We start from the raw sequence: 26,335 nt of genomic DNA, 5'->3' as shown, positions 1-26,335 counted from the left end.
ACAGTAATGATAAACCTTATCCCATTTCACATTGAAACTTCACAAAATGATTAAAATCTTTATTTTTGGTAGGGCTAAGACTACTAATGCCTCCACCTTAACTTTACTTGCAGTCAGATCACTCGCTCCAGCCAGCAGCAGTCCCCAAATCTCCCCAGTCAGTCTGATGACTGCAATGGAGATTTTACAGGCAGGGGAACACAGCTGTCTGGGTGTGCCCATGCACCTGCCTCCAGAGCTGGGGCAGCACATCCTCACGCTTCCAAGCAGGTTTTATCCTCAACAGATAAATGTAAAGCCAAAGCAAAGCAGAGGAAATGTAAGCACTGGAGTGTCATCTCCAGGCTGTGCTGCCTAACAGGGGAAAGAGCTCAGCAGGATTAAGAAAGGGTTTAGGTGTTTATACAAAAGGTGAGCAGCCAGTTACGGGGTCCAGGAATAATTTCTCTCATCACCTCTTCATCGCTTAAGCAAGGGGATGCTGCCACTGTTCTGCTGAGCAGCTGAAACTGGTCAGTAACACAACAATAATAGTTATATTACTTTAGTTCCAGCATGTCTGTCCCAGAGAAACTGAAGATTATTCTGAACTCTTCTGGAGCTACAGGGGAGTTCAGAGAAGGAGAGCAGGTATTACTCTGTGTCGCCTTTGTGTCTCACCCTGTTGCAGCCCTTCCTCTGGCAGCATGGCCATGCAACTTCCCCAGTGCAGAAAATGACTAAGTTATTGCCTGTGACCAGGCAAATATTCCAAGCCGTAGCCAACTGCCCGTGGACACCCCCCGCAGAACTCAGGGGGAAGCGTGGGGGACGCAGACCCACACAGGGCTGACGCGGACCCGCCAGGATCCCCGGGGACGCAAGGAAAGAAGGCGCTTACCTGGGGGGAGGACGCGGCTGCCCAGACTAGGGGGGGACGACGACGAGCGGGCAGCGAGCGGCTGCGGTGCCCGGAGCCACCTCTGGCCGGGGCGCGGGGCTTGGCCGGGCCGGGGTCCGCGCTGCTCCGCGCGGCAGCGGCGGTGGCTCCGCGGGCACGGCGGGTCCGCAGGCGCCCTCCGGATCAGGGCCACTTAGCCGCGCTGCTGTGACATCTCCTGTCCCCAGGGGAAGGACGGTGCTCGCTGATCATCCCGCCGCAGCGGAAACCCTTCTGCCGATTCGAGATGTTTGTGAACCGTCTCCTTTGTTGCTGTCTAGTCTGGGTTTTACTTTTTAACTCGTATGGTGCCACAGATTTTTATTGCTCTTAATAAGGGAAGGGCCAGGATCTGAAAGCCCCTCCCACGTGCACTGTGTCTCAAATCAGGGGATTGCCCTCTTCGAGAAGGGGTCTGTCCTACAACGTGCTGAGCTCAGCCCAGCTCAGCTCTTAATCCCCTAACATTAAGCACTGCCTTTCTCCCTTATTTTCTTGGTGTGAAGTTGAGCAGGACAGCCTGAGTTACTTTGCTGTTTGCAAGGCCGAATCCCAGAGGGAACATCTCTCTCCTCATCCAAATCCATTCCTGTTTGAAAGGCTGCTGTAAAAGGACAGAGACCACATTTCTCATCCTGTTGCCCATATTCATTGGACACTGGCTTTTCTCTCATTCACAAGTGCTTGGCAGAATCCTGAGGCTCCTAGGCAGAGCAGTTCTTTCTCCAGGACAGCTAGAGTAAGTAATCCAATTTTAACCGTATTAATTTATTATTTGGAGAAGAACCAATGAGCTGAAACACAGCTTGGGTTTCCCTAAAGTGATCTGAATTTTAGTCAAATGGTCAAAACAAAATTGTCTGAAAAATAAACGTGAGGGCTGTGGAAAAAGAAAGAGACTAGATTCACTGCAGAGGTGGACTGGGGACACTCATCATTACGTGGCCCTGAGGTAGGAACATTGATCAAAAATCTGAAAAATATTAGCTTAAGTCATTAGAAGTCTTTTGTAAATATTTCTTAAGATTTTATGTTGAACAAAAACCAGCAGCCAGGACAAAACAACAGAGTGGAATCAGAACTGTGAAGGTTACAAAAGTATTGATTCAGAGCTGTTCTCTGCAGAGCGGATTGTCTGGAGAGCTTCAATATTTCTGTACATAGACAGAAATAAAATACAAGAGTCGAATTCCAGAGAAGGCAAAAAAAACAGCAAATTAGAGGCCCAGAAGGCAGCTCTCCCAAAACCATTTCTGAGGAACAGACACCGTCTGCCCAACTGAGCCAGCAGGCCACACGCTCCAGTGCCACTGCAGCTCCTAAGGTGCTGCTGGGGAGGGAGGGAGAAATGCACTGCTCAGTTCAGTCCCTATGGAAAGATGACGTGGGATTAATTTTCTGTGGTAAACAGAGAGCCCAATCCCCTTCAGTGGAAGTATGCTCAATCTCAGAAAAAAGAGGGCACATGTAAAAAAAATGCAAAAAAAAAATCCCCCATTTTTCTTAAGAAAGAAATGGAGCTTTCTTATTTTGTCAACTCAAAAATATGAGGCATGTCCTAAGCAGAGCATTTTTTTTTTTTTTTTTCAGTGAGAATAGATAACGAGACTTTGTTCCAAAAGCAGACATCCATTTACTGAACTAATTCACCTACCTATGTAAAACCTACTGCACAAAAAAAGGGGTATTGAGTACAGACAGGTTAGGGAATAATGAAGTGCTGTTCTCTTTCCTATTATCAGCAGTCAGACTTGCATTCTTCTTTCAATTCTAGTGACACCCATTTGTCCAACTTCAAAATTTAAGGAAAATGCTGGAAATAGACTTGCTCTTATATATGAGATATATATGCTCTTATATATATGAGACCCAGAAATGTCACTGCTGAATCTAGAGAACTACTTGCCTGAAAGGCAAATGAAGCTACCACCTAGCCTCTGTGTACCTACCAGCTACATCTCCAAAACACACTTCAATCTGATGTCAGAATCATTTGTGTAGGTTTTCTGCAGGTTTCTTATAACTGACTCACAATAACAAAACCAACTATTCTCAGCAAGTAGACACAAGAGTGTAAGACTGAGAGGAGGTGAGGATTCAGGTACGCAGCAGCAGCAGAAACCCTGCCCTACTGCAGACTCCCACTGTGCAAGGACGTCTCAGGGAACCCTGTGAAGGTGTGCTCCTGGTCACATATCAGAGCTGGGAAGCAGAAATGAATTTTCTGCAGGCTTCAGCGTGGAGAGCAGACGGCAGTGGGATACCTGTGTGAGCCACGCCAAGCAGAAACTCAGGAAGGGGTGCAGGTGGTGCGAGCTAGAACAGCCGCTGCCAGCTTCCCTTCTGCCTAGTATCACCTGAGTAACACTGCTCTCGATGGTAGAGCTCTGGTGCCTTCTAACGGAGAAGAGGCAAAGCTGGTCTCCCTTCTTTGAAAGTCTGCGACAAATCAAGTGTGCTCTGTGATGTCAGTGGCACACCAAAATGCTTCCCCTCACACCTGCTGCCTTGCACACATGACAGAGCCCAAAAGCTCTGCAAAGACCAAGAGAGCAAAACACCCAATTATCTCAACTGAATTAACACATTTTAAAAAACTTTTAATTGGAACTATTCAGCCAACTACTTTTATTTATTTATTTATTTATTTATTTAAAGTAATAAACTCACTTTTAGCAATGGCTTACAAGTTCAGCCTCATTATTTACAGTGTGTATTTCCTGTAACCATAAGCTCTGAAAGAACTGAAATTATACTCAGCATCCGTATCTCAGCTGTAGCCCTCTGGTGGTGTTTAGCATTTTGTCCTTTGTACATCAGATTTGGGTATCCGTTGCTGGCATCTTACGGTTAAAGCGGGCTCACTTTCACGAGCACCCAAATTCTACTGAATTAGACACGTTTTGGATGCTTTGCCATTCTGACGGGAGGCCGCTTGTTCAAAGGCAGAGACACGGGCACGCACAGCCAGCCGCGCCTCAAGCTGGCAGGTTGAGCATCGCGGTCTGCTCCAGCGGGTTTCCCCGAGCTGTCGCCCAGCAGAGGACTCCCGCAGCCGCCCCGCCGCCGGCAGGGGTCCCCGCAGAGCCGCGGGAGGGAACGCGGTGGCTCCTCGGAAGGGTCTGTAGAAGCCGTCAGAGGCAGGATTTGCTGAAGAAAAGCGAAACAGCTAAAGAAAAGAAAAATGATTAGTCTCCTAAGAGGAGACGCCTTCTCCAAGGACACAGGTTCGTGTATGACCGCACAAAAACACAAAAACATCGCTGTCTTCAGCACATCCTGCAAAACCGTGCCAACACCAAGCATTTTGAGTAAAAGGCTTTGGAAAGCTCTAGGCAAGGATGGATAAACTCACAATGGAAAAAAAAAAAAAAAAAAAAAAAAGCCCTGTTAGGGGTTGGAGAGTTTCTTAGTAAATATTTGACAGATACAATTACTAACTTCATCCTCAAATGTCAAAATGGCCCACCTCTACAAACTCCTTGGGGATGTATGGTGCTGCCGGGAGGGAGAGCAATGAACATTGCACAGAAGATCAAGGCAGCTGGGGGTCACAGATGCAGCTCTGTGCTTCATGTCACTGTGGCACTGTAAATAGTAGTTCATGAGTGGAGAATCCAGGGCAGGTCTGTTATTCAAGCATAAGAGTCAAGCAACAAATCTGAAAGGGACAGATCATCAGAGACACAGCAGCTGATTTGCAAAGTGCCGTTTTCCACTCCAGTATCTCCAAGAGGGGAATCAGACTGACTGGAGGCTTCTTTGCCTTTCTAGTCTTGATTTGTGACAGAATTGTAAGAAATCATTGTGAAGGGCATCACATTTTCCGTTTGCGTTTCCAACTAACTTTAACCTGAAAAATGAGCAAAAGAGAAACTGCAGTGTTAATGAAGTAACATGGTTAACTTCACCCCCTCCTCCCCCCCCCCAAGAAAAAGAAAAGATCTGCAATGCTCCCTCTTCCGGCAGCCATCAAAGAAATAAATGTCATTATGGAAAAGATAGTACCAATATTTTTTTTTTGGGGGGATAGGGTAAACTAGCAAGTTAAAGTACATCATTTGATAAAGTCCTCAGGCTTTTACAGACATGCTGGGTAACACATGTCCCAGATGAGCAGTGACATCTCAGAGGACCCATCATGGAAATGGAGCACACTGCCAGGGGAGCTCTGAGCAGAAGCTGGAGGACTGAACAGCTGGCTCTGCAGCTCCCTGCACCCCAAAGGCTCCAAAACTTTAATTCTGCTGCAGATCAGAGATGACTCTCATGACAATACTTCCCTAGGGAGCCAGGGAGAATCCAAAACCAAGCATACCATTCAAAACATGATTTCACTTTTCCTAGAGAAAAGAATGCAAAGAATTACTACAGAACTTTTATTGACCCTGAACCAGAATTGCTTCCCCTCCCCAATCCCCCGACCTGTTCTAGCTCTCCTTCCTCTCCCTTAATGGAAATGTAAATATAAAAAATCATATCTATCAGATGGTGGCCCACTCAGACTACAAGCTGATGTCCTGTGTGCTAGCAGGGTACTTTTCACATACTGAAGTCTACAGAGGAGCATCATGTAGCACTCTCGCTTCTCCTCCTCATCTCCCCTTCAGAAAATACACATATGACAAGCTCTTTCTGCTGCATCATGATGCTGTTCTGCAGGCAAAACCCAGGACCTTTTAGCCCTGGAACGTTTTTAACCTCTCTGGTGTGAGCTGTGGTTAAATGTTTTCCAGTGGGATACCATCTTCAAGTAGTTTTCTTTGATTCTTGTTCTTCCTGATGCATTATTGCAGGTAGCAGTGCCTACTGGGCACACATAAGATGAGAAATCCTGCCAGAAATCTTACTGATATAGAATCATAGAATCACAGAATGGTTTGGGTTAGAAGGGACCTTAAAGATCATTTAATTCCACAACTCCTGCCATGAGCAGGGACGCCTAGCACCAGGGACACCAGGTTGCTCAAATATCAATATCTTCTGATTTTAAAAAACTGCATTTCTTCTGGGAAATGAATCTACCCTCAAACTCCAAAATTTCTCTGTTGAGAATTAAGAAATTAATTAAACATTTAATAAATAAATAAATAAATCCTAAACTTTACATTGGATGTTACCCAGCAAGAGAGTTACACTAGTGCGTTAGTAATGCAGAGGAATCCTAAATCTTTTCCTCATTTCTATTATGGTACTTTTTCCTACTGGCAATATATCATTCTTTTCCAGGCAGTGAGAAACTTCCCTGTCTGAAAGTACTAGGACTTGATCCTTACTGTAAATTTCCTACCATGTAAGCAGTGACAAGTGAAATAGATAGGATCTCAAATGTTTTTACCAAACTGTTCTTTCACAGTGAGAAGCTTCAAGTGGCTGAGTTTTCAAACCCTTACGCTCAGTGTGTCAGCATTACATACTACTATCTATACTACTATCTATACTACCACTGCTGCGCACTGCAGGGGCTGGGGCTGCTGCAGCCAGGGCCAAAACACAGCTCTGCATTGCCTTCTGCTCCTCAATGGCCTCCTAGGGAGAACTTCACGACTTTCCTCTTTATTCTTAACTTCAAGTTGGAATGTGAATCACATCAAGTTTCCACCACCAGTGCTCCCAGGCAGGCCCACCACCGTAGCAGCAAGGGCGAAGAGCCGTGCCCCCTCCATCTGCCCCTGGGGCTGCGGTCCACCACCTACATGCTGCCACGCAGGTCCACCACCAGCATGCGCTACCAGGAGGCCATTCACCTTGCAGCAGCCCAGCGTTCACCACAGCAAATGCAGTGTAAAAGGCATAGCTTTCCAGGTCTGAAGAGAAAGTTGGGAGTTACAATTCTTCAAAAAACTCATTTCTGCTTTTTGTGAAACACAACAACAAAACCAGAAATCTGATGCAGAGAAACCTTCTTTTTAACCAGGAGCAGCAAGCAATAGTGAATTCTGGCTGGCTTAGGGGCCTGCAGCCAGCAAGGAAGGCAGCCTGCTCTCCTGCCTGGCTACACTCTTGTGAGCAGCTGGTGTACCTGAAAACACGAAAATCCATCTTCAGAATCTTGTTAGCTGTGATCAGATGGGCAGCTGAGGTAGAAGAATTCTAGGTCACACACCCCTTTTTCTTTAAGGAGTTTATCTGAAAGGAATAAGATAATAATGCAAAAGAGCTTTCTAGAAAGGGCATAATGAAACTTCTCCTCTCAACCATCATGTTTTCTACTTACTTTTGCAATATAGTAGCAGAATTTATGAGGCATTCAATTTATGCAATAATGTTAAGATTTTTTTTATTTTTTTTTTTTGTAGATAGATTTTTTGTTTGTTTGTTTCACATCTTCCTGTCATATTTTTGTAGCTGTTCCAGTTGTTTGGACATCTAAGTTATGAGCCCCACTAAACTTAGTATTCTTTTATAACCTTACCTACCTGTGTCATACCATCAGACTCCAAATGTTCTCATACTCTTAAAACTTCAATTTTTCACTGTATTTGACTTCAGCCTTCCAACAAAGCTCATTCTGGAATTTATATCTGTTATGTGTTGAAAATGACTACATTTCTTTTAATGTATGTGATAGTTATTGACCACTATTAATATACAAAACCAGATCATCAAATAAATAAAAACAGACAGAAATCTTGCAAGGACATGGGTAGCCCATGAGACAGTCCATATCTTTAGCTATGCATTGTCTCCCAGTCCCATATTTCCCTTTTCTTTTGCAGGGAAGTAACAAGTCTGAGTTGTGTCTAGCGTGACCTCCTGATTGAGTCTAAGATCACTGTGAAATGCTCAGATTTTTGTGCCACATTTCTCCTTTGCATAAGGTCACATTTCCTGCCTTCGTGGATCCATTGTGCTTCTTTCTTCTTGTCTGGCAAGTGCTTTGAGATAAAATGTGTGTTTGGATAAAAGGAAGCAAGTTGTCCTTTGAGGCTGTAAATTTTTTTGTGTTATAGTGAAAGCTGCATTACATAAAGGCAAATTTAGCTGAGCTGTCAAGAAAATGAGGAACAGTAGATAAAATCCAAATTCCTCTTGGAGTGTCTTAACAAAGTATTACTACAGTAGCAAAAACATGAGAGAGCTACAGCTTACTAACGTGCCTTCAATAGATATGACTGCAGTATTCTTCTAAAGCAACTACAGTGCCCTTCTGATTCCAGGCAAATTTTGATAATATTCTGACACGCCGTAAGGCAGCTTCTGATGGGATTTGTCACCAAGCAGTTTACAACTAGACACTCCATAAACCGGAAAAATAAAATAAAATCATGGTAGCAGTAGATATCTTTTTGTCTGTTTCACTCTCTCTTTAACAGTGATGGAAATGATTGGGGCCATTAGCATTCTGATGAAGAGAGGCTGTGACAAAGGCTGTGACTACAGGGCCTCCTGACTCTTCTGTGATGCTGCCAGTGATGTAGAGGGGACTGACTCCAATTGCACCATTTTTGAAATAGCCCTAACATGGTATGGAGAAAACAGACAGACAGGCAATTCATAATGCGGGCATAATGTTCTCAGTTTTGCAGAGTTAACTTTGCATTTTATATGGAAGAATGATACCAGGTGAGAAAATAATTCTCTTCATGCAGGGATTGCAGATATTTATGTACCAATTTATATGTGTGTGTGTGTTTTCTTAAAAAAGGGCAAGCTACATGCAAAAGTGATCACATCTTATCTTCTTTCTGCATGTTTCCTTGGCAGGATTTGAAAACTTCATGCAGGATGTACTGTGGTGCTTTAGTCAAGTAAAAGGAACTATTGATATCGGGGTGACAGAAGGTAGGTTTATTTTTCCTTTTTTTGTTGCCGTGATCAGAAAAACCTTGTTTGTTATGTACTTCTTGCCTCAACCATTGTGCAGGGTGTTTGTATGCATGCTGTTGGGTGAAACTGCTGGCAAAGAGATAAGTTACAGTTTTTTTCTCTTCTGCTTTCATTATGTATTTGTGCATTTAAAGAGGTGGGTAATTAATATTAGCTATTGCTACAAAATATTTGTTTGAAGGCATTTGGTTTAATAGTATCAATAGTCTTTAAACTAACTTTCCCTTGGCCTTGAGCTTTTATTTACATGAATGTTTCAGCGAATTATTAGACAGCTTCTCCCACCATAACACCCTTTATAGGAATCAACTGGGTTCTGTTTCTGGGTGACATAAGTATTAACTTGCTGCTCATTCTTGTATTGGGATTTAAAATAAATTGTACTATGCACACTTAGATATCTGTATAGGAGGAATTAGCACAGGTGGTTGGGGGATTTAGGAGTCCAAGACATCCCCCTTCACACCCAGAAACTTTCAGGGTGATTTGTGCTCCTAAATCACTTAGGCATTTCTCTTTCTGCAAGTATACCCGTTCTGTGTTTAGCCAGCATGTGGATTGCAAAAAACACACACAATTGATAAGAAATAAATGCATTCAATTTTCCTGCCCTTAAAGTTGAATGTTTTCTTGCTGTTCTGTTCCTCCTATAGGATGACTCTTCTGTGTTTAGCTTCATACTGGGTATTTTACATGTTCTTATTTTCATTTCACACTTTCATCTTCCATTCTTTTACAGCATTGATCATTATGAATCCGTTAATTTATTTCTCCCTCCATTTCACATTGTGTTCCCTATATGTACTTTAACCCCCATAGATAGCTGAATTCTCTATCACATCCTTCTTCTCCTAACCCTCCCAGTACAGGCAGTGGTTTTGTGCTGTAGAGTGGCCAAATAAACAATGGAGAAATTCTGTCTTCCAATGTGCAGAGCAAGATGGTTTGCATTATTACTGTGACCTTATGCATTTGCACATAAATCTGTCATGTTTTGTTTGAAGCTTCAGAGCACATAAGCTGTTCTCTGGGGTCACACTGCAGATTGACCACATGATGGAGGGACTGCGATCTGGCACGTAGCATGTGAGGATGCTGCCCGATGAGACTTATTTGCACTGGCAGAACTGTGCCAATGTTCTCTGCCTGAAACCAGTGTGTAGACACTATTAGTTGTGTATCATCACCCCAACTCAATGGTTTGGAACATGAGAATAATGCCAGGGAAAGTGCTTGCTGAGAAGTGCAGCAGTGTCAGGAGAATGTTGCTAAATGCGCAGCCGCTTAGAACTCCTTATGTGGATGTTAAGATGATAAATGGAGGAATTGAGTTAGCCCGTTAAATAAATTTCTTTTGTTTTGTTCTATTTCCTGAGGTGTGAGGCTTCCTTTAAAAGCACAGTCTGGTAAAACTTAGAGCTGAGTCAGCCTAAGTCTGTGATAGCAGAGCTCTGACTTCTCCCTGTGGGAATTTGATTGTAGAGAATTGTCATGTGTTTTGCTTTAATGGCAGTACTGTGTTATGTTACCTTTTACAGAGGAGTGTTGCAGTCTGTAATCTCTAGAGACTAAAGTGGGACAGAAAACTCAAGAGAATATTTATCAATTGTTAAATCTCTAGGAAAAACAAAAACACGCAATCCAATTACAATTAAATCCAAACAACTTTTTTACTAAGGCATTTTTTTGCAAAAACATTTGCAAGTATTTTGAGCTTTTACTGTAGAATCTGAAAATCATTTTAAATGGTCCAGAGTACTTATTTGCTAGTTCAGGATTAACAAAATATCTTGTTGCATCTCCTTACTCATTATCCTTTTTAAAATGTAAACAGTTATCAACTGAAGACTATAAGCTGTTTTTGAGACTCAGTTTGAAGGAATCCAGAGACATGATGGCAAGGAAAGGCTCCTGCAATTTCTTCTCAGGGTATCCTGGAGTCACAGAACAGGAGAGGCTGATAGATAATACTTTAAAGGCAATATTCAGTGAAACCCATAAGGAAAAGTCAAAATTTCAAATTGGTCTTTCAGATCTCATCAACATGTACAAATGGCCTCACCGTGACCGAGCAGAAAGTTCTGGAGAATATTTTATGTATGGGTTTGAGCTTTTGGCTGTTATACTGTTTTTGTTTGTGTTTGTATGACAATATGGGCATGTATGTGTACAGATGTACATACACATAAATTGTATCATAAACGTATGTTGATATCACAGATGCCTCCCCTTTACCAGAAGTTTATCTTTAACTTGTTAGCTTTATGCTAGTGTTTATGGCACTTTTCTGACCTTCAGAACTCTGATTAACATCCAAGCATCCTGAATTTACAATTTAATTAATTATTGGAATGCATGCAGCTGTGTACAGTAAGTTGAAAGGAGATGCTATTATTATGTTTATGGTGTTCTGCATCTTTAAATTTAGAAAACCCTGCCTACTTCAGCTGGATGCAGTGTTGTTCTGGCTTTAAAATATTGCAGAGAATAATTCTGTATGCCTGCTCTTTTCCATGCACGCATAAGCCTGCACAAACAGAGATACCCACAAACTTTATCATTTTGTTCTTTTCTTGTTTATTGCTTTCCTTGTCTTTGAATGTGGTATCATAATGTGTAGTGCTTGTCCTGATGAAACCAGTGATTTAATGGATTCTTTAACTCTCTAACACAACTGTCTCGATGAATGAGATCTTTTATGCATAGATGGGAGGCCAGGGACATCTTTCAGCTGCTCAAACAAACACAGTACTTTCAATGTTAACTGTGAAGTAAATGATGTTGCTGATTCTCTTTGGTGTACCACGCTGCTTTGACTATATTTCATTACTACTAACAGGAAACCAGTTTTAGAGATCTTGCCTTATTTTGATGTAATGAGAATTAGCAATCAGGTGTAGACACCAGATTTGTGCAAACTTAAGAGGTCAAATTTCCTCTAGTATGCTTGAGCCTCAAGACGCAGTGTAGAACTACCACTGTTGTGAGAATACAACCATACTGTTGCTGCAGGCTTTATGACTGGCATGCAGGCATTCAGCACTTCAGTGTTTGTCGTATTAAGTTATTCAGGTGTAAAACATATATACAGCAAAGTTATCAAATGGAGAAATATCACATAAACAGTAATGGTTAGGTTAAAATGGTCGTAATGCAGTCAGATATTTTTCCTGGTGTCTGGAATATTTTAGTTGGGATGTCATCAGGTCCTTGTAAGCTGCTGTGACCAACAGCCATTTCCACTGCACCTGAGACTTTTATTACATCTGTTTCCAATTGCCTGTGTTTGCCATATCATCCAAAGGTGTAACCAATAGCTCCAAATGAAAGATTGAAGTGTTACATGACTGTCTGCAGGCTCACCAAGCTGACTCAGAGCCTGGCTTGTGTTCTTACATTGTGGTTTCATTTTTGTGTTGCTTGCTAATTGAGCTTGAATAAATATCCTGATTTTTGCATGTGAAATGAAACTCAGTTTGTTAATGGAACGTAAAAACTGACTATAAATATTTAAATAGATCAAAGCCACAATAATGATTGCCCTTCTTCTGTACTTATTTTAATGAGGTGGAATTAATCTCTTTCTTAGGGAATGTTCATGTCTACTTTCAAGTGGAAAAAAAACTATTTTTTCCTGTCATACAATGGAAGCTATTTACATTGACATAGAAGGTGGAAGAGAGGCATAGCATTTACAGACTTCAGACCTAAATGTAGGTCTCAGATATGGCTTCTATTTCAAGCTGACTCTGAGTTTCTGAGTGACCCTTAAGCGAGTCAATGCACAGCTCTGTGTGGATAGAATTTATTCCAGACCCTCTGGAATAACCTCTGACTGTAATGTATCTGCATGCATAACTAGATGGTAGAGGCAGAAACTACAGGGATTATATGTATTTGCGTGTGTGTATCTATATACATACAGTTAAAAAGACAGGCATAAAGAGAGGAGAGATACAGGGTTTTAGGAAGAAATGTAGTCCTTCTCCTGAAGGTGTGAGAGTGACCAAGGAAGCAGACCTAGGACAAATCTCTTTCTGGGCTCTTAAGCACAGAGGCAAAGAGAGCCCCTTTCTGGTCAGCTGAGGGATTTGGACTGACAGTCATTTTTATTCTCCCTTCCTGAAACAGGAAGCAGGTCAATACCACACAGTTTATTTAATTAATTTCCTGGGGTGGAATAAACTTCTATCCCTCTGCTACCACAGTGAGTTGCACAAACTCGGTACTGTAACTGTGAGAATCTTGGTTGTAGTAGGGTGTTGGCTGGTGTGGAAACCCACACCAGATAATCAGCAGGTGGGTCTGTGCATAGTGAACAACCATGTCTGTGGTATGGCAATGTGGCTCGGAAGATTCCATCCTCAGGTAACCACAGTGTGCGCTGACTTCTCATGATATGCACCTGCAGAGCATAAGCAGCATGCTAAGGATGGGAAGGTTGTTACTTGAAGAGCAATACATGCTCTTTTTTATTAGTAGAAGGTGAATGGTTTACCCAGAACTGTTCTCAGCTGATGTAGCTTTGGGGTAGCCTAGTCTTCTCTAAAAAATATCCTGGCTCCAGAATCTTAGTCAACTAACTACTTAGAAAATCATAGTCTATTCCAGGATTTGCTGTATGTGAAAGTGGTAACTGAGATGCTTTGATCATTAGAGGTATGTAATTGCCATTTTTGCATCTGTGATACCGTTTAATCATGTGTACTGCACCTAACTTTCCTATGTAATTTCAACTTGAGATGATGTTTATCACTTTCTAGGGTAAACCTGAATGTGGTTTCTGGGTGCAGTTAAACAGCAGTGTTTGCTTCAGATATAGTGGTTTATGTTTCCAGAATGGTTTATTAAATAATCTCATTGTGTGAGTCATATATGAACATATAAGGGTAGCTGCTATGAAGAGTGCTTTATAAAATCCTGTCTCTTTTACCTTCATATCTATTTACTGGGATGGACTTGTGATTCACAATAGTAGTTAATCTGCAGCCTTCGCTTTTGTGTGATGCAACTGCAACTCCCTAAACAGGAAGGCTTTGCGTGGCTTGCAGCCCTGACCTGCAGTTTTCCTTACAAGTCCAGAGAGGGTATTTTGAATAAAGAAAAAGAGATTAAAGTGAAATGAAAAGCCTCACTGGCACAGGTGCTTTGCATCTCTTCAGTAAAAATACAGTTGTGCTGCCATCTGACAATGACAGCAAGATTAGACTGCAGCAGGATGATGAAACCAAACAGCAAACTGACTCAGTGCTCCACAAGGCAACAGTGCTGAGTGATTTGGTCCTAAAAAAATACTTGTCCATAGAGTAATTAAACATCAGAAAAACAAGAGACGTGAGCATCAGCGACTTTCCATGTTACATCCTTCCAGTCTGCCCTCTTGATATTGTGATAGTTTCCACTACGTGCACCTGAGCAGGCTGCTACAGGGCAGGTGCCGAGTTTGGAGTGCACTCAGCTGTGAGGTATTTCTGCCTTAAAAACCGTGTTGCAGTTGCAGAAAACATTAGAAAGACTGATTTTAAACTCTTTCACTTAAATAGCTCAAGTCTGACTGGGTACTGGGGAGTGTGGGTTAAGAGCACTGCTACAGAAAAGTCCAGAATATAGTAAAAAGTATCCTTATTGTACGGCTCAACTGGCATTCTGTGGCTTGTAAGAGCGGTGTTGGGTTTTTGCGTTTCTTTTCTTTCTCATCTTCTGGTTACTCCCTGCTCTCAAAATACTTCATGAATGCGGGAAGGCTGAGCGAGAGATGCCGTGAAGCTTCCAGGCTCGGGCTGCTCTGACCCGCCGGGGCAACGCGTCCTCGGTAAGCGGCGTTGCCGTGGAAATCCCTGGGTGCGGGAATCGTGCGGCTGGGCTTCGCTCCTGCACGGGGCGAGCCGCGGCGCCGAGGAGCGTACACGGCCCTGGGCTGCCCGCCCGCCCGCTCCGGTGCGCACGGAGACTCGGCGGCGATGCGCCCGAGAGCGGGCCCCGAGCGGCGGCCGGCGGGGCGCTGCGGAACGCCGCCGGGCAGCCGCGCGGGGCCGAGCGGGGGCAGCCTCCCGGCGGGGCTGAGTCAGCAGCGCGGCCCCGCTCCGCGCCGCTCCGCCTCGGGGCCGGGGCCGGGGCCTCGGCGGCTCCGCCGGGCCGGCAGCTCGGGGGCCTCTCCCCGCCGGGCAGCCCCTGCGGCGAGCCCGAGCCCCTGCCCCTGCCATGTAGGCCGTCTGGAAACCGGAACAATCCTCATGGCTTGAGGTGGGCTTGCCGCAAGTTTTCGTTTTATTTTTAGTGATTTTCTTTTTTAGCCTTACATGGTTTTATTACCCTCTTTTAATTACCGTTTTCGGAAGATGAAATGCTTTTCTCGTTACCTGTCGTACATCTTCAGGCCTGCCACCTCCATCCTGTCCTGCAGCTGCCACACGGAAGGTACCGGCTGCCCGGGGCGGCGCGGGGGGTGGGGGGGCGCGGCGGCAGAAATCGGCTTCTGGCCGCCGGCAGCGGCTGTTACCGGTGCTGCTGATCGCAGGAGGCTCAAGCGGCGACAAAAAGCTTAAAAGGCATTTGGAGGCTTAGCAGAAAATGATTTTGTTTCTGTGCTTGTTTTACTATCAAGTCTTAGCTAATTTTGCAAACTAGCAAGCACCAGGTCTGGCTTAAGGGAAGACTTTCTAGCTATTGTTTTACAAGTTTGTGTAGTTTGTAATTGAGGTTCTTAATCCATCTGTATATTTCCAAGAAAATTAAAAAAATCATTTCCTGCAGTTCCTGCATTTGGTTGTCTGTGCTGTTTCACTGATTAAGTAAAGCCTGTTTTCAGGTCTCAGCAAAACAGCTGTGCAGCTCTTTGGGATAAATGAGGTGTTATCGACAGCACTTGAACTTGGTGTTTGGTGGGCAGGAATGCAAAGTATCGGGTCTACATCTATCTGAGATTTCATAGGGAGTCCTTTTTCATGGTAATGTATAATCTGCTGTGATATGACTGCATGCACATGTGCTGCATGTGAACGATAGGGCAGTTTTGTGAACCATCTACATTCATTCCCAACAGAGCTGCAGGATCAATGCTTCTTTCCTAGACCTAGTCACAGCACTTTCTGTCACTTGGCCTAGCCATAGTTAGTTTGGGGAGATAAACTCAGTCACTGACAAGGTATTTCTCACTTTACGTGGTGCTACCCACACCCAAGGTACTAAGAAGAAATTAGGAGCCAAACCCTGTTTTAAGTTACACATGGATATGGGCCAATATTGCCAGTGTTGCTTTGGGGGTGTTGTGTGCTGTCTTTTGCAAGACTCAAGTACCAACTTGAGTCTTTAAACTTTTTTTTTTTTTTTTTTTTTTCCTCCAAAATTAGTCAAGGGTATTCTTAATATTAAGTATTGAATTCCTTGTTGTGAAAGGCTTGGATAATAGAGAAAAGGGGCAGGATTTGTAGATATTTGCACTTTGGTCCTAAGAAGAGTTCCTAATGTTGTCAGGTGAAACTATTTTTATGGGTGGCTTGAAATGCATTCCGTGTTTCATACACTGGAGTATTTCAGAAGTCTTTAATTTTGATGGTTGAATTAGCTATTTCTCTGTGGTGTTTGGTAAAACACTCCATCTGAAAAATGTTTCAGCTTTAATGCAGTGTATGAAGGATAGATACCTCTGTCAAGAGTCCTTTTCCTTTCTGAGCGGTGCACAATGTGCCATCCTGTGTGATCACAATGACTACTTGACACCATGTTATTATCAGTTATTTACTTAAAAGATTCCTGTGAAATAGATTGCTGTATAAATGAGGCAGTTGATCTGCACCTACACGGGGGAGTGTGTCTTGGAGGGTGGGAGATCTTCAGGAAGAGTCTGCTCTGCATCTTCTTATCAGTTAAATCATGATGCAAGTTTTCTGTCAAGAGGGAGGGCTCTGGGGAGGTGTTGGACAGCCGTGGCAAACAAGAAATTGCATGCATGCTCTAGTTTAAAGCACGTGAATTAGCAGCTTGAAAGCAGCCCTGGAACAGTTCTCCCTATACTCAAATAGGTCAATGGCCTGAGTTTGTGTCTGAGAGAGTTTTGTGTGGATAAAGATGAACACAAGGAGAGAGAGGAGACAACTGATGAGGATTTTACTGTTAACTTGATATACGATACGCACATGTTCTGTATCTGAATATGATTCAGGTGTGCTGTGCCTTTGCAGGATCTCCACTTGAGCCAACTGTTTTCTGGGAAAGATGATGTGAATTCTGATATTCAGCTTGACTTATTTAGCCTGTCTTATTTACTTCCTTTGAACACCAATGTTGAATTTACAGCTCATAAACAGCAGAAATAATTTCAGTTTTATCCTTTCTGTGTCTTAGCTACCTCAGTGAACAGAAAGGGCATTAGATTATGACACTCCAGGCTAAATTATATCTATCTAGGTTACATTTCAGTTCACGCAGCGTGGACTTGCTTTATTTAATTTCCTCTGAAATGTGTTGGGATCATTTTATCTCCTTAGAACAATTCAGACTGACTCTGGAGTTCTTTCTTTGAAAAAAAGTATCTGAATATTTCTTTTGTTTTCATTTTGACTTTGTCCAAAGGCACTGCTCCTTAAGATAGTCTAAACAAGTAATTTTTTGATTGCTCTACTGGAATAAGTTATTCAATGGAGAAGTGGACATCGCTGTTACAGGAGAGGTCATATGAGAGTAGTTAAAAAAAAAAAAAGAAAAAAAAGAATTCAAGAAAGAATACCATACTGGCATGCTATCTATTCTTATCCATTGCAAACAATACATTAAAAAAAAAAAAAATGAATCTTGTATAGAGATATTTCTTACACCAATTATCAGATGTATATCATTAAATAAGGATGAAACAGAGGTCTGGAGAGTTTAAATGACTATGTTACAGGCTAAATCACTAGCAGAACTGAGAAGACAACCCAGGGAAGAGTGTTTCTCCTACTTCAGTCCTCTGAGTGGCTAAAAAGGCCAAACACAGAATGGCTGGGGTTGGAAGGGACCTCTGAAGGTCATCTAGTCCAACCCCCTGCTGAGCAGAATCACCTAGAGCACCTTGTGCAGGATGGCATCCAGGTGGGTGGACAAGAACACACTGTATATGAGGTTTCTTGGCAAGGGGCATGCTGTTTTCCTATAGAGCAAAACCAGCTTTCTCCTGTGCCAGGTTCTTGCAGGACCCATGATGTCTCTAATGGGTTTGTGGAGTAAATGATGTGGAATCCAGTGCATGCCAAGCCTTCATTTTGTCCCATTAAACCTAAAGACATACTATTCAGTCAAGCTACAGGTAAGAGTTTGACAGAATTTGAGTCAACCATTTGGACCCTTTATGTTAGTTCTGAACTGTGTTTGAGTGAGGAATATTGCTGTAGAAAAGCATTTATTGATCTGTTAAGTCGCAAAACAATTATTTGGTTCTACCTTGTTCTCATGGTGGTGTTTGCACTGCAAATTTATCCAAATATCTTTTGATATGGAATGTGCTCTGTGGACTTCTAATGTTTATTATTTGCTGAAAAAGGGTTAAATTGTAGAATGATTAGTACCTTAACAAAACTACATATATATTAGTTTCATGTTTGCTCAGAACTGTGGATGGGCTGCAGCATCTGGTGGACTTGGCGCGTGTTTACAAAATAAAACACTTCAGAATAAATTAACTGCTTTTTTTTTTTTTTTTTTCAAAAACTGACTTTTTATTATTATTTCTGCAACATGTTCAACTCAAGGGTATCAAAGATTGTTTAAATCCTTAGCTAAGTAACTTTCAGGAAAAACACCTTTGAATTACAAAAACAATATCCTTTCCTGCAGATGAGGAAGCAAGCACAAAGATGGGAAGTGAGTTCTGAGGTCAAAATTGTCAAACTTTTAGTCATACATATACTTATCTTCCAGAACTTAAATAGAAATGTATTTTTGTGTTCTTTTCTGAGCACAGTTTTGGAAAGTTGGCTTTTCTGTAGAAGTATTCTTTTGAATGCTTCAACCGAAGTTTAGATGTAATATTTATTTCTTAACATTAAAACCTGTTAATGTGCTTAGGAGATCTTTAATTGAATTATTCATTTGACAGACCAACATCTTGCATACATCTTCAGTAACTTCTGAACTTTTTCCAACTGAGTTGACATTGGTTGAGCTGGTAGGAGGTCTGGAATCACTTTGTATTTGGCACTGCTGAGTGTAGCCTTTCTTTGCTGCAGTTGTGGGGTCCTAGTGCACCACTGCATTAGTTTGGTGCAGATACAAATCTGGAAACAATAAAAATGTCTGCTTTCAGTTCATTCACTAACACTGCAATTTATATTAAAAGATTAAAATGTAAATGACTCATATGAAAGACTTCATCTAATATCTGAATTTACTGTTAAAGTCTAGATAGTTCTTTATTGTGGCAGAAAAATAATGATGTAAATTTAATACTGCAATAATATAGAAATACTTCCTAAAAATCTGCACAAAGCAATCTAAAACATATGTAAAAGAATCATTTCAAACTAGGCTCAGAAGAAATACGTGCTATAGGTTTTATATTATTTTATCAAGTCTAGTCACCATAACAATGTAATAAGAAACTATAGTACTTCCTTAAGTTTTTCATGTACTTTTGCAAACTAACTAAAGAAAGTGTCCGCTGAACACATGCGGAGAAGTTGAGACAAAGGTCTGGAGTTCAGTTGGTGCTGTGAGTAGGCACAAGCAGTATTGATCAAGCAATAAACTTAGTATTTGCTCTGCACCAACAAATCTCAATTTTTCTTGATTTGAAGAATTTACCAGGAGTGTGGCATTACTCTGCATCTCACGCCTGCACATTCTTTATTTGTGCAAATAATTTAGAGTGAATAAATCAAGGAGCTTATTGAAAAAAAAATTATGGGGGTAATACATTATGATCAGCAGAAGGGCAAGCACAAAGTTTGTGATTGTTAATGGGGAATTTTTATACTGGCTAGTTTTCCTTTTATTTGGGTGGTGGGAGAGAGACAGTGTCACATTGTACTGGGGATAGACCTTTACTTGCTTGGAAAATAGAAAAAATACAAGTAAGAGACATCCAATATACCCCAAACTGAGATGCACATGAAGGGTAAAGCAGACTTCTCTGTGCAGTACAAACAAGGAGTAGCCACCACTTGTAATGAAGGGTTTGGAAACCCTGCCATGCTTAATCTTAGCTGCTGTCAAATGCAGATGATAAGGGAGAAATAGTACAAATGTGACTCATGTTAGAGAATAACAAGTGGGCAAGGAAAAAAAAAAAAAACAACCCTCATGAATCACAGCTGCAGAAATGGAAAACAAAGTCTTTGCTATACAATTACCACAAGACATTATCTGGGTCTGAGTCTCATTAGTTAACTTCTCTACTGTCTTTATTATGTTATCATCATGGCTGCAGTTACTGCCCTCTTAGCTGGTATCTGGCACTTCTATTAAATTAGTCATTTTGTGGCTTTTCTGGGAGATGATATTATTATTTTTTACCTATTTTGAACTATACTCATTGGGACTTCTGATACAACGGTCCAGATCTTTCCACATTGCCCTGAGATCAAAATATTGGGGCAGGGCTAGAAGACAACATGGATAGCAGATAATGAATAAATAGAAGATAACTTCATAATGGTGTTTTGGAAGGAATTTGAAAAAATGGCTTTGAGAAGTCCCTTGAGAGTCATCTAGTATGATTAACTGTACTTATTGGTACTATTGATGCAGTACAGGGATTCTTATATAATATTTTCCTACATGACAGATTTGGTCTGGAATCTTACTCCCACCCAGCTGATCCATAGGCTCTTGTAATTTAGCAATAAGATAATAAATAAACTTGAGATTTTTTTGAATTGCAGGAAGTATACATGAGAAAACTTGCAAGTTATATTGCTTCTCTCTAGACTTCAGTGACAATACTAAGAGATAATTATTGCAGTTAACATGGAAACACAGAGATGTGATAAAAGACTGGAGGGCTGGTAAGAGCTTGGGAGGTCTCTTAGTTCACCTTTGTATGCAACAGATTTTGGTAAAGCAGATACTTTTAATGGGCTCTTGTCAAACCTCAAAGGATGCCAGATAACTACCTTTGCAGGTAATCAGTTCTAGTGCTGAGATGTTTTTATGCTTACAGTTTGTTTATTGCTAACAACACTTATCTGCAAGTTAAAATGATATTCAGTCTCCACTACTTAGTCTGCAGAAGAATTGTTCAGTGCTGGCTTTATCATAATGTTGTATTTCATCTTGTTCAGTCAAATTCACAAAACAAAGCTTTCTGAACTCTATTATTCTTGTTGGTCCTTTTTATTTTTAATGTGGGATAGCCAGGAAGGGAACTGGTGCTGTAGCTAAGAACATCATCAGTCCCTGGCAGAGAATATATCTTGTATGTTTACTGCATTCCAGCATGCTGATGTGTGTTAGTGTTATGATCTGTGGGTCAATGGCTGTTAGCTCAAATTCCGTTTGTGCTTTTGTATGAATCTGTCCCCCTACTTTGGTCAATTTTCTAGGCACAATAGAAGAATTCTGGCTGAAGTTGTAAGTTCCTGTGTTGCTGAATATTGTCTGTCATGCATGGTCATGGCTGTGTTGGATGGCACCCCAGATGGTGAGAAATGAAGGCTTGTTAGATGTTACGCTGTCAGCCTTCCTCATCCCACTCTCCTGAAAACTTCATTTTAGTCAAACTGTTATCATTTTCCCTACTTTCTTCTCCTCCAGGGGTCATTTGTAGTGTACAGTAAACCTTGCAGTGTTAAAACCTAGGGTAAGAGCAATTACAAAGCATGCCCAAGACAAGGAATTCTCTTTGGTGTGGCCAGGTAGGCCCCGCAGGTACGTTCATCTGCTGCAGCTGCGTGCAGTTGCTGGAGTTGGTCCAGGTTTCCCAGCAGGCGCAGAGCTGAGCCTGGTGGCTGTGCAAGGTGGGCTCCTGGGGTGGCTCTGGGATCTGTGGTGGGTGCTTGTCCCAAAAGAGAGATGTGTGGTAGCTCTGAGTGCTTTGTGCCACGCTGGCACACACAGGTCCCCTCCTACATCACCAGCAGAGCCGCTGGCAGGGAGGCACGTTGTCACCTGCTTTCGACAGGCCTCTGTGGGGGCTCCGCATGTTCTGCTGTCACCACTGCTAACCAGCAGTGGCTGCTCTAATAATGCAGCTCAAACGTTTTCTATTCTAAGCCGCTGGTCCTGATCTGTGCCTGCAGCTCTTTCTCCTTCTGAACAGTCGCTCTGGTGAACTATTCTGAGTGCGGAGCAGCCACTGTCCAAACATCTGTGGCCATAGTGCTCAAGAGCTGAGTGAGGGAAAAGAACTGAAAAGGCAGTTGAATGAACAGATAAAAAAATAAATAAATAAAATCAGTGGGATAAATATTACATATTTGAATGCTTCTTTCAAGGCCTCTGGACAATGGCTGGTGCCCGTGCCCAGGGAGGGCTATGCATGAGCCGCAGCTGCAGCGGAGGCACAGGGCAGTGTCTGTGTGTGGTGAGGGTGGGTGCCAGCCTGCAGCGCAGCCCCACTCCCCCCACTGGGTGTGTGGGGACAGAAAGCCTTTGTCTCTCATCCCTCCAAGAGAGGGCAGAGCCTGCTGGAGCCATCCTGAGCGGGGTACCAGGGTGCTGCATGTTTTGTCAGGCCAGTCCCATTGTCGCGTCCGCTGCTGCTCACAAATCAGATGTAGGTATGTGGGGAGCTCTGTCGGTGGCAGTGAGCTCTCCTCCCGCTAGCAGTATAGGTTTGCCCTAGGGGGAGTTTAAACATAAGACATATCTACGTTTTTTTCAGGAATTACATGTACTTCCAAATTGTATAGTGTGCATGCAGAGATGAGGGAACACATAAGCTAATTCTGATCCCTGCTCCTTGAAAGACAGGGCTACTCAGTGGTCTTCAGTTAAAAGCTCCTGTGTTTCCCTGACCCCAGTGCATTTCAGATTTGGTATCACCACCTCTGTGTGCAGTGAGGGTCACATAAAATGCACACCTGCCTGTTACAAGCACTGCTGAACATGCTAGCAGTGTGATGCTGCTCAAGCCTGCTGGAGTTGCCTGGGGGATGTGGTGAGTCCTTCCGTGTACTCTTAAACCTTACCTCTTTGTATTCAGGTGTGTGAGGGCTCTGTTCATCTTTCTAGGTCACACAAATACATTTCACAAGTGTCTATCCTGTGGTCTGTATTCAGTATCACTATTTTGACAAAAGCTGAGCTCTAAAAGATCATAAGGTGTCTGCTTTGGTATAAGAATTCTGAGGCTAACTTAGCTCATTTAATGGGATAAGTTTAAGGGAGTTAATCTGTTGCTTTAGGAATACTTTCACCTTCAACTCATTAATACTAAATATTTACATTATCCAGTGTTTGATTCATAAAATTTTCAATGATAAGGTGAGTAATAAGCACACACTTGAGTAATCAATGCAGTTTATGAAACTGACTTTTAGCTCAAAATGACACACTGCTTTAGTGAAAAAATACACTAAATAATGAAAACAATTTTTAAGTAGACTATTTCCTGAATGCCTGGATACTTGCACATCTCAGGGTCTTCTAGAGAACAAAATGTGACTTCATTTTAAAATTAAAAGTTTTGAGACTGTAATAATTCCCAGAGTACTTGTGCGAATGATTACCTGGCCTCAGAAAGGTTACTAAAGGATGTAGCAATTCCTGTGTTCAAGTATCCTTGAAGTAAATTTTCTCTGAAGCCTTTAAGAGTTCTCCATTTCTTTACAGTTATGTTTGTGCCCAACCTTTGCATTGGCATTTTTGGAGGCAGTAGCTGAGATGATGTGAAGGCCAGGATGTTTAATCATTTATTCTTTGAATTTATTTTAAAGCTAATCTCAAAGGTGCACTTAATAAGCTAGGGGGCTATCACTTTAGGGGGGGTCTTTAAGATGAAAGCTTAGCCAGAGGCACTTTAAAATTAAACTCTACATTGGGAGGCATCTATAAGCTGAGAATTTATCCTCTGGAATATTTTTGATTAATTGCTGTGAAAAATAAAAATAGTTATTTACTCATATGCTCTATGTCACCACAGAAAGTAAGTTCTCTTTTCATTAACATCAGTGGATCAATTTTCTGGAAGAAACAGCAATACCAAAGTGAAGGGGAAGAGTGTGTGGCAACTGTTTAGAGTGTTTTAAAGCCTCTGATCCTGGGTGTTTAAAGCATCAGTTAAATGGAACCAGGTGGTAAACTGAGCAGTGGCAAACTTCTGTATCCTCTTCTCTTCTTCCATATTGTCTCTGCACAGGTGCTTTGCAGAGCATACCTAGGTCTGCATTCTGGAGTGCTCTTGGGATGGCAGGGCTCCACAGCCAAAGGCCTTGGCCTGCAGTGAACCTTCAATAGCCAATTTTGTACTAGTTCAGGTCTGGAGATGTTATCTTAGGTATTATGATGAATATTATACTTTAGGATTGGTATGTCAGTTTTGTTCCCAATGTGCATATCACAAGCGTGTTTATTTTTCTGGTGAGTCATTCTCCTGGCTTTGACTTGAGTTAATCAGGCACCAGCAGCTGGGATCTTCACTAAAGTCCTGAATTACCCTGGAGTAAAACCCACGTACATTACAGTTGAAGCAGCTTTAATACTACAAAATGGTATATGCATTAGAGATACAGTAACGTTGTGTATGTATGCAGATATGTTTTAGTGTCACTAATAGTCTCTAATTACATGAAGAGAAGCCATTAGTTTAATGCTGATGGAGGAGAACACTGAGTTAAGATTGAGCTTTCTACAGTAATTGCATTCCCTGATCTAGCAATTCTTTAAATTCTGTCCAAGTGTTTTATCAACTCTTCTTTCTTAGAAAAGAACATCAGGAACTGAGGTTAGAGGAAGTCTATGTTTATCAGAATTTGCACCACATGCAGGAATCCAAACACCTGCTCTTTTCTTTCCATGACAACAATTGAGGTTATTTTGTGCAGCCATTAAGAAATGGATTGTAGCTTGGCAAATTCCCTATCCAAAATATTAGGCATGGCATCAACGTGAAATATAGTATATGAAAACAGTTTCTCTTCCCAGAGAACCTAAGGCCTTGTTTCTTTTATGTCTGTTTCTATTTATTTGTTTGTGTTTACTCTTGTAGTTACAGTGCTGTCCAGGTCTTCCTGAGGTACTAGAGTCAGCTCTTGCCCAGCACCAAAGGTGTGGTGAAAGAGGAGAGAAAGGAAAGGAACAGGGCCCTGCCTGAACTTCTTTTATGAAATGATCAACTTTGCCCAAACTGGATATGATGGGGGAGCTCTAATAGCAGTTGTGCTGCTCACCAATTGGCAAGATGCCCAGCTCTAGGGCTGCCAGGTTCAATTATTGGTATTTAGACTTATCAGTGGTGCAGATGGATCTGTTTTCTGCATTAGGGATGACTGGTGCACCTGCATTTTTGTTGCAATAACTCAGGAGCTGGAAATACCTTTCCTTGGCTATGGCAATTGCATTTGCTCTGTATTTTTTCCTCCTCTGTGTCAAGGCCTCTTAGGGGTGGAAAAAAAATATCATTATTAATATATATATTCTTACAGGGTTTTACTTTGTTCTATACTATCTTCAGGAATTTATAAAAGAGAAAGAAGGCTGTTTCTGCTGTCACAGATACAGAGCTTTATAGTTGCAATTATATACTTTCAGTATAATTTTTGCCACAGAATGAAGATATTTTTTATCTGAATTGTAATGCCCTTAGAGCACTTCCAGTGGGGGGAAAAAGTGTGCAAGCCACTTTGAAAGATGTTAGTATTTGGAACTCAGCTTGAAGTCTCTCTCCTTCATACACTGAATTTTGATGGGCAGAGAGCTGAAGGTAAGCGAAAGTGTTCTGGATGATTCCTCTGTGCTTCATTCACTGTGATTCCACACTCGAGCTCTTGGTGTCTCCAGGAGGGACAACACAGCACCAGTGTCGGGCTGTGGGGACCTGTAGCTCCTTCCCTGTGGCACTGAGGGAGGAGGCGTCCTTGGGCAGGGGCAGCAAAGTCCTCCACCAGATCTTCTCACTGGGCTGGGCAAAAGCAGAGGTTGCCCACGCAGGAGAGGATGGCCAGGCCCAGGAGAGATTGTAACAAAAAACATTGGAATCATTGGTTTCCCGGCTGCCTAGCATTAATGCTTCCTGCAATCTTACACATCAAACCAGCTCCAGCAACAAGAAGGAGCATAGTTAAGAGCATATTTCCAAAGCTCTAGAAATATTTCTGCTGTGTCACTACAGATGGATTCAGCTGTAGCTTCCCACTGTTCCTGTGTCATCTATATTTAGTTAGTCCTCAAATCAGCACAAAGGTACCTTCTGTCATCCTCCCACTCTGAAGAGACCTGATTGTGCAGCCCTGTGACCTCAGCTAGAAAGAGGAAAAGCAGCTGGCTGGGAGTCTGTGCTTCAGAGCAGATCCATTTTCTCCTTCTGTGCACTGAAATGCAGTTAAGAACTTTTGGGGACGGTAGGATGGTGAGTTTGGTCAGGATGACTGACCTGTAAGGAAAAAGCAGGGAAGTAGTCTCTATTTTTCTCACCACAAAATCATCATCCTGTGCCTTGGCAGGATTACTGAACTC

The 26,335-nt window shown here is 42.2% G+C and overlaps 2 protein-coding genes across 3 annotated transcripts in view; one reads left to right on the top strand and one right to left on the bottom strand.

The window, feature by feature from the left end:
• The window catches only part of STK32A (serine/threonine kinase 32A), a 34,331-nt gene extending 33,359 nt beyond the window's left edge, over positions 1–972 (bottom strand). The window contains exon 1 of the mRNA XM_035338920.1: positions 881–972. The gene's annotated coding sequence lies outside the window, so the exon portion shown is untranslated. The remainder of the gene's footprint in view (positions 1–880) is intronic.
• A 7,354-nt stretch (positions 973–8,326) lies between these two features.
• Positions 8,327–26,335, top strand: part of PPP2R2B (protein phosphatase 2 regulatory subunit Bbeta) — a 93,774-nt gene continuing 75,765 nt past the window's right edge. The window contains exons 1-2 of one of the 2 annotated variants that reach the window (XM_035339024.1): positions 8,327–8,485; positions 8,627–8,704. In XM_035339024.1, the coding sequence (XP_035194915.1) occupies positions 8,476–8,485; positions 8,627–8,704 (88 nt within the window). In that variant the 5' untranslated portion in view covers positions 8,327–8,475. Of the gene's footprint in view, positions 8,486–8,626; positions 8,705–14,935; positions 15,167–26,335 lie in introns of those variants that run through there. The other variant, XM_035339023.1, reaches the window with a different exon arrangement.

The sequence above is a fragment of the Oxyura jamaicensis genome, chromosome 13, assembly GCF_011077185.1.
Source record: "Oxyura jamaicensis isolate SHBP4307 breed ruddy duck chromosome 13, BPBGC_Ojam_1.0, whole genome shotgun sequence".
In the NCBI taxonomy this organism is placed as follows: Eukaryota; Metazoa; Chordata; class Aves; order Anseriformes; family Anatidae; genus Oxyura; species Oxyura jamaicensis.
Note: the sequence above shows the minus strand (reverse complement) of the source record. Positions and strands in the feature narration are given on the sequence as shown.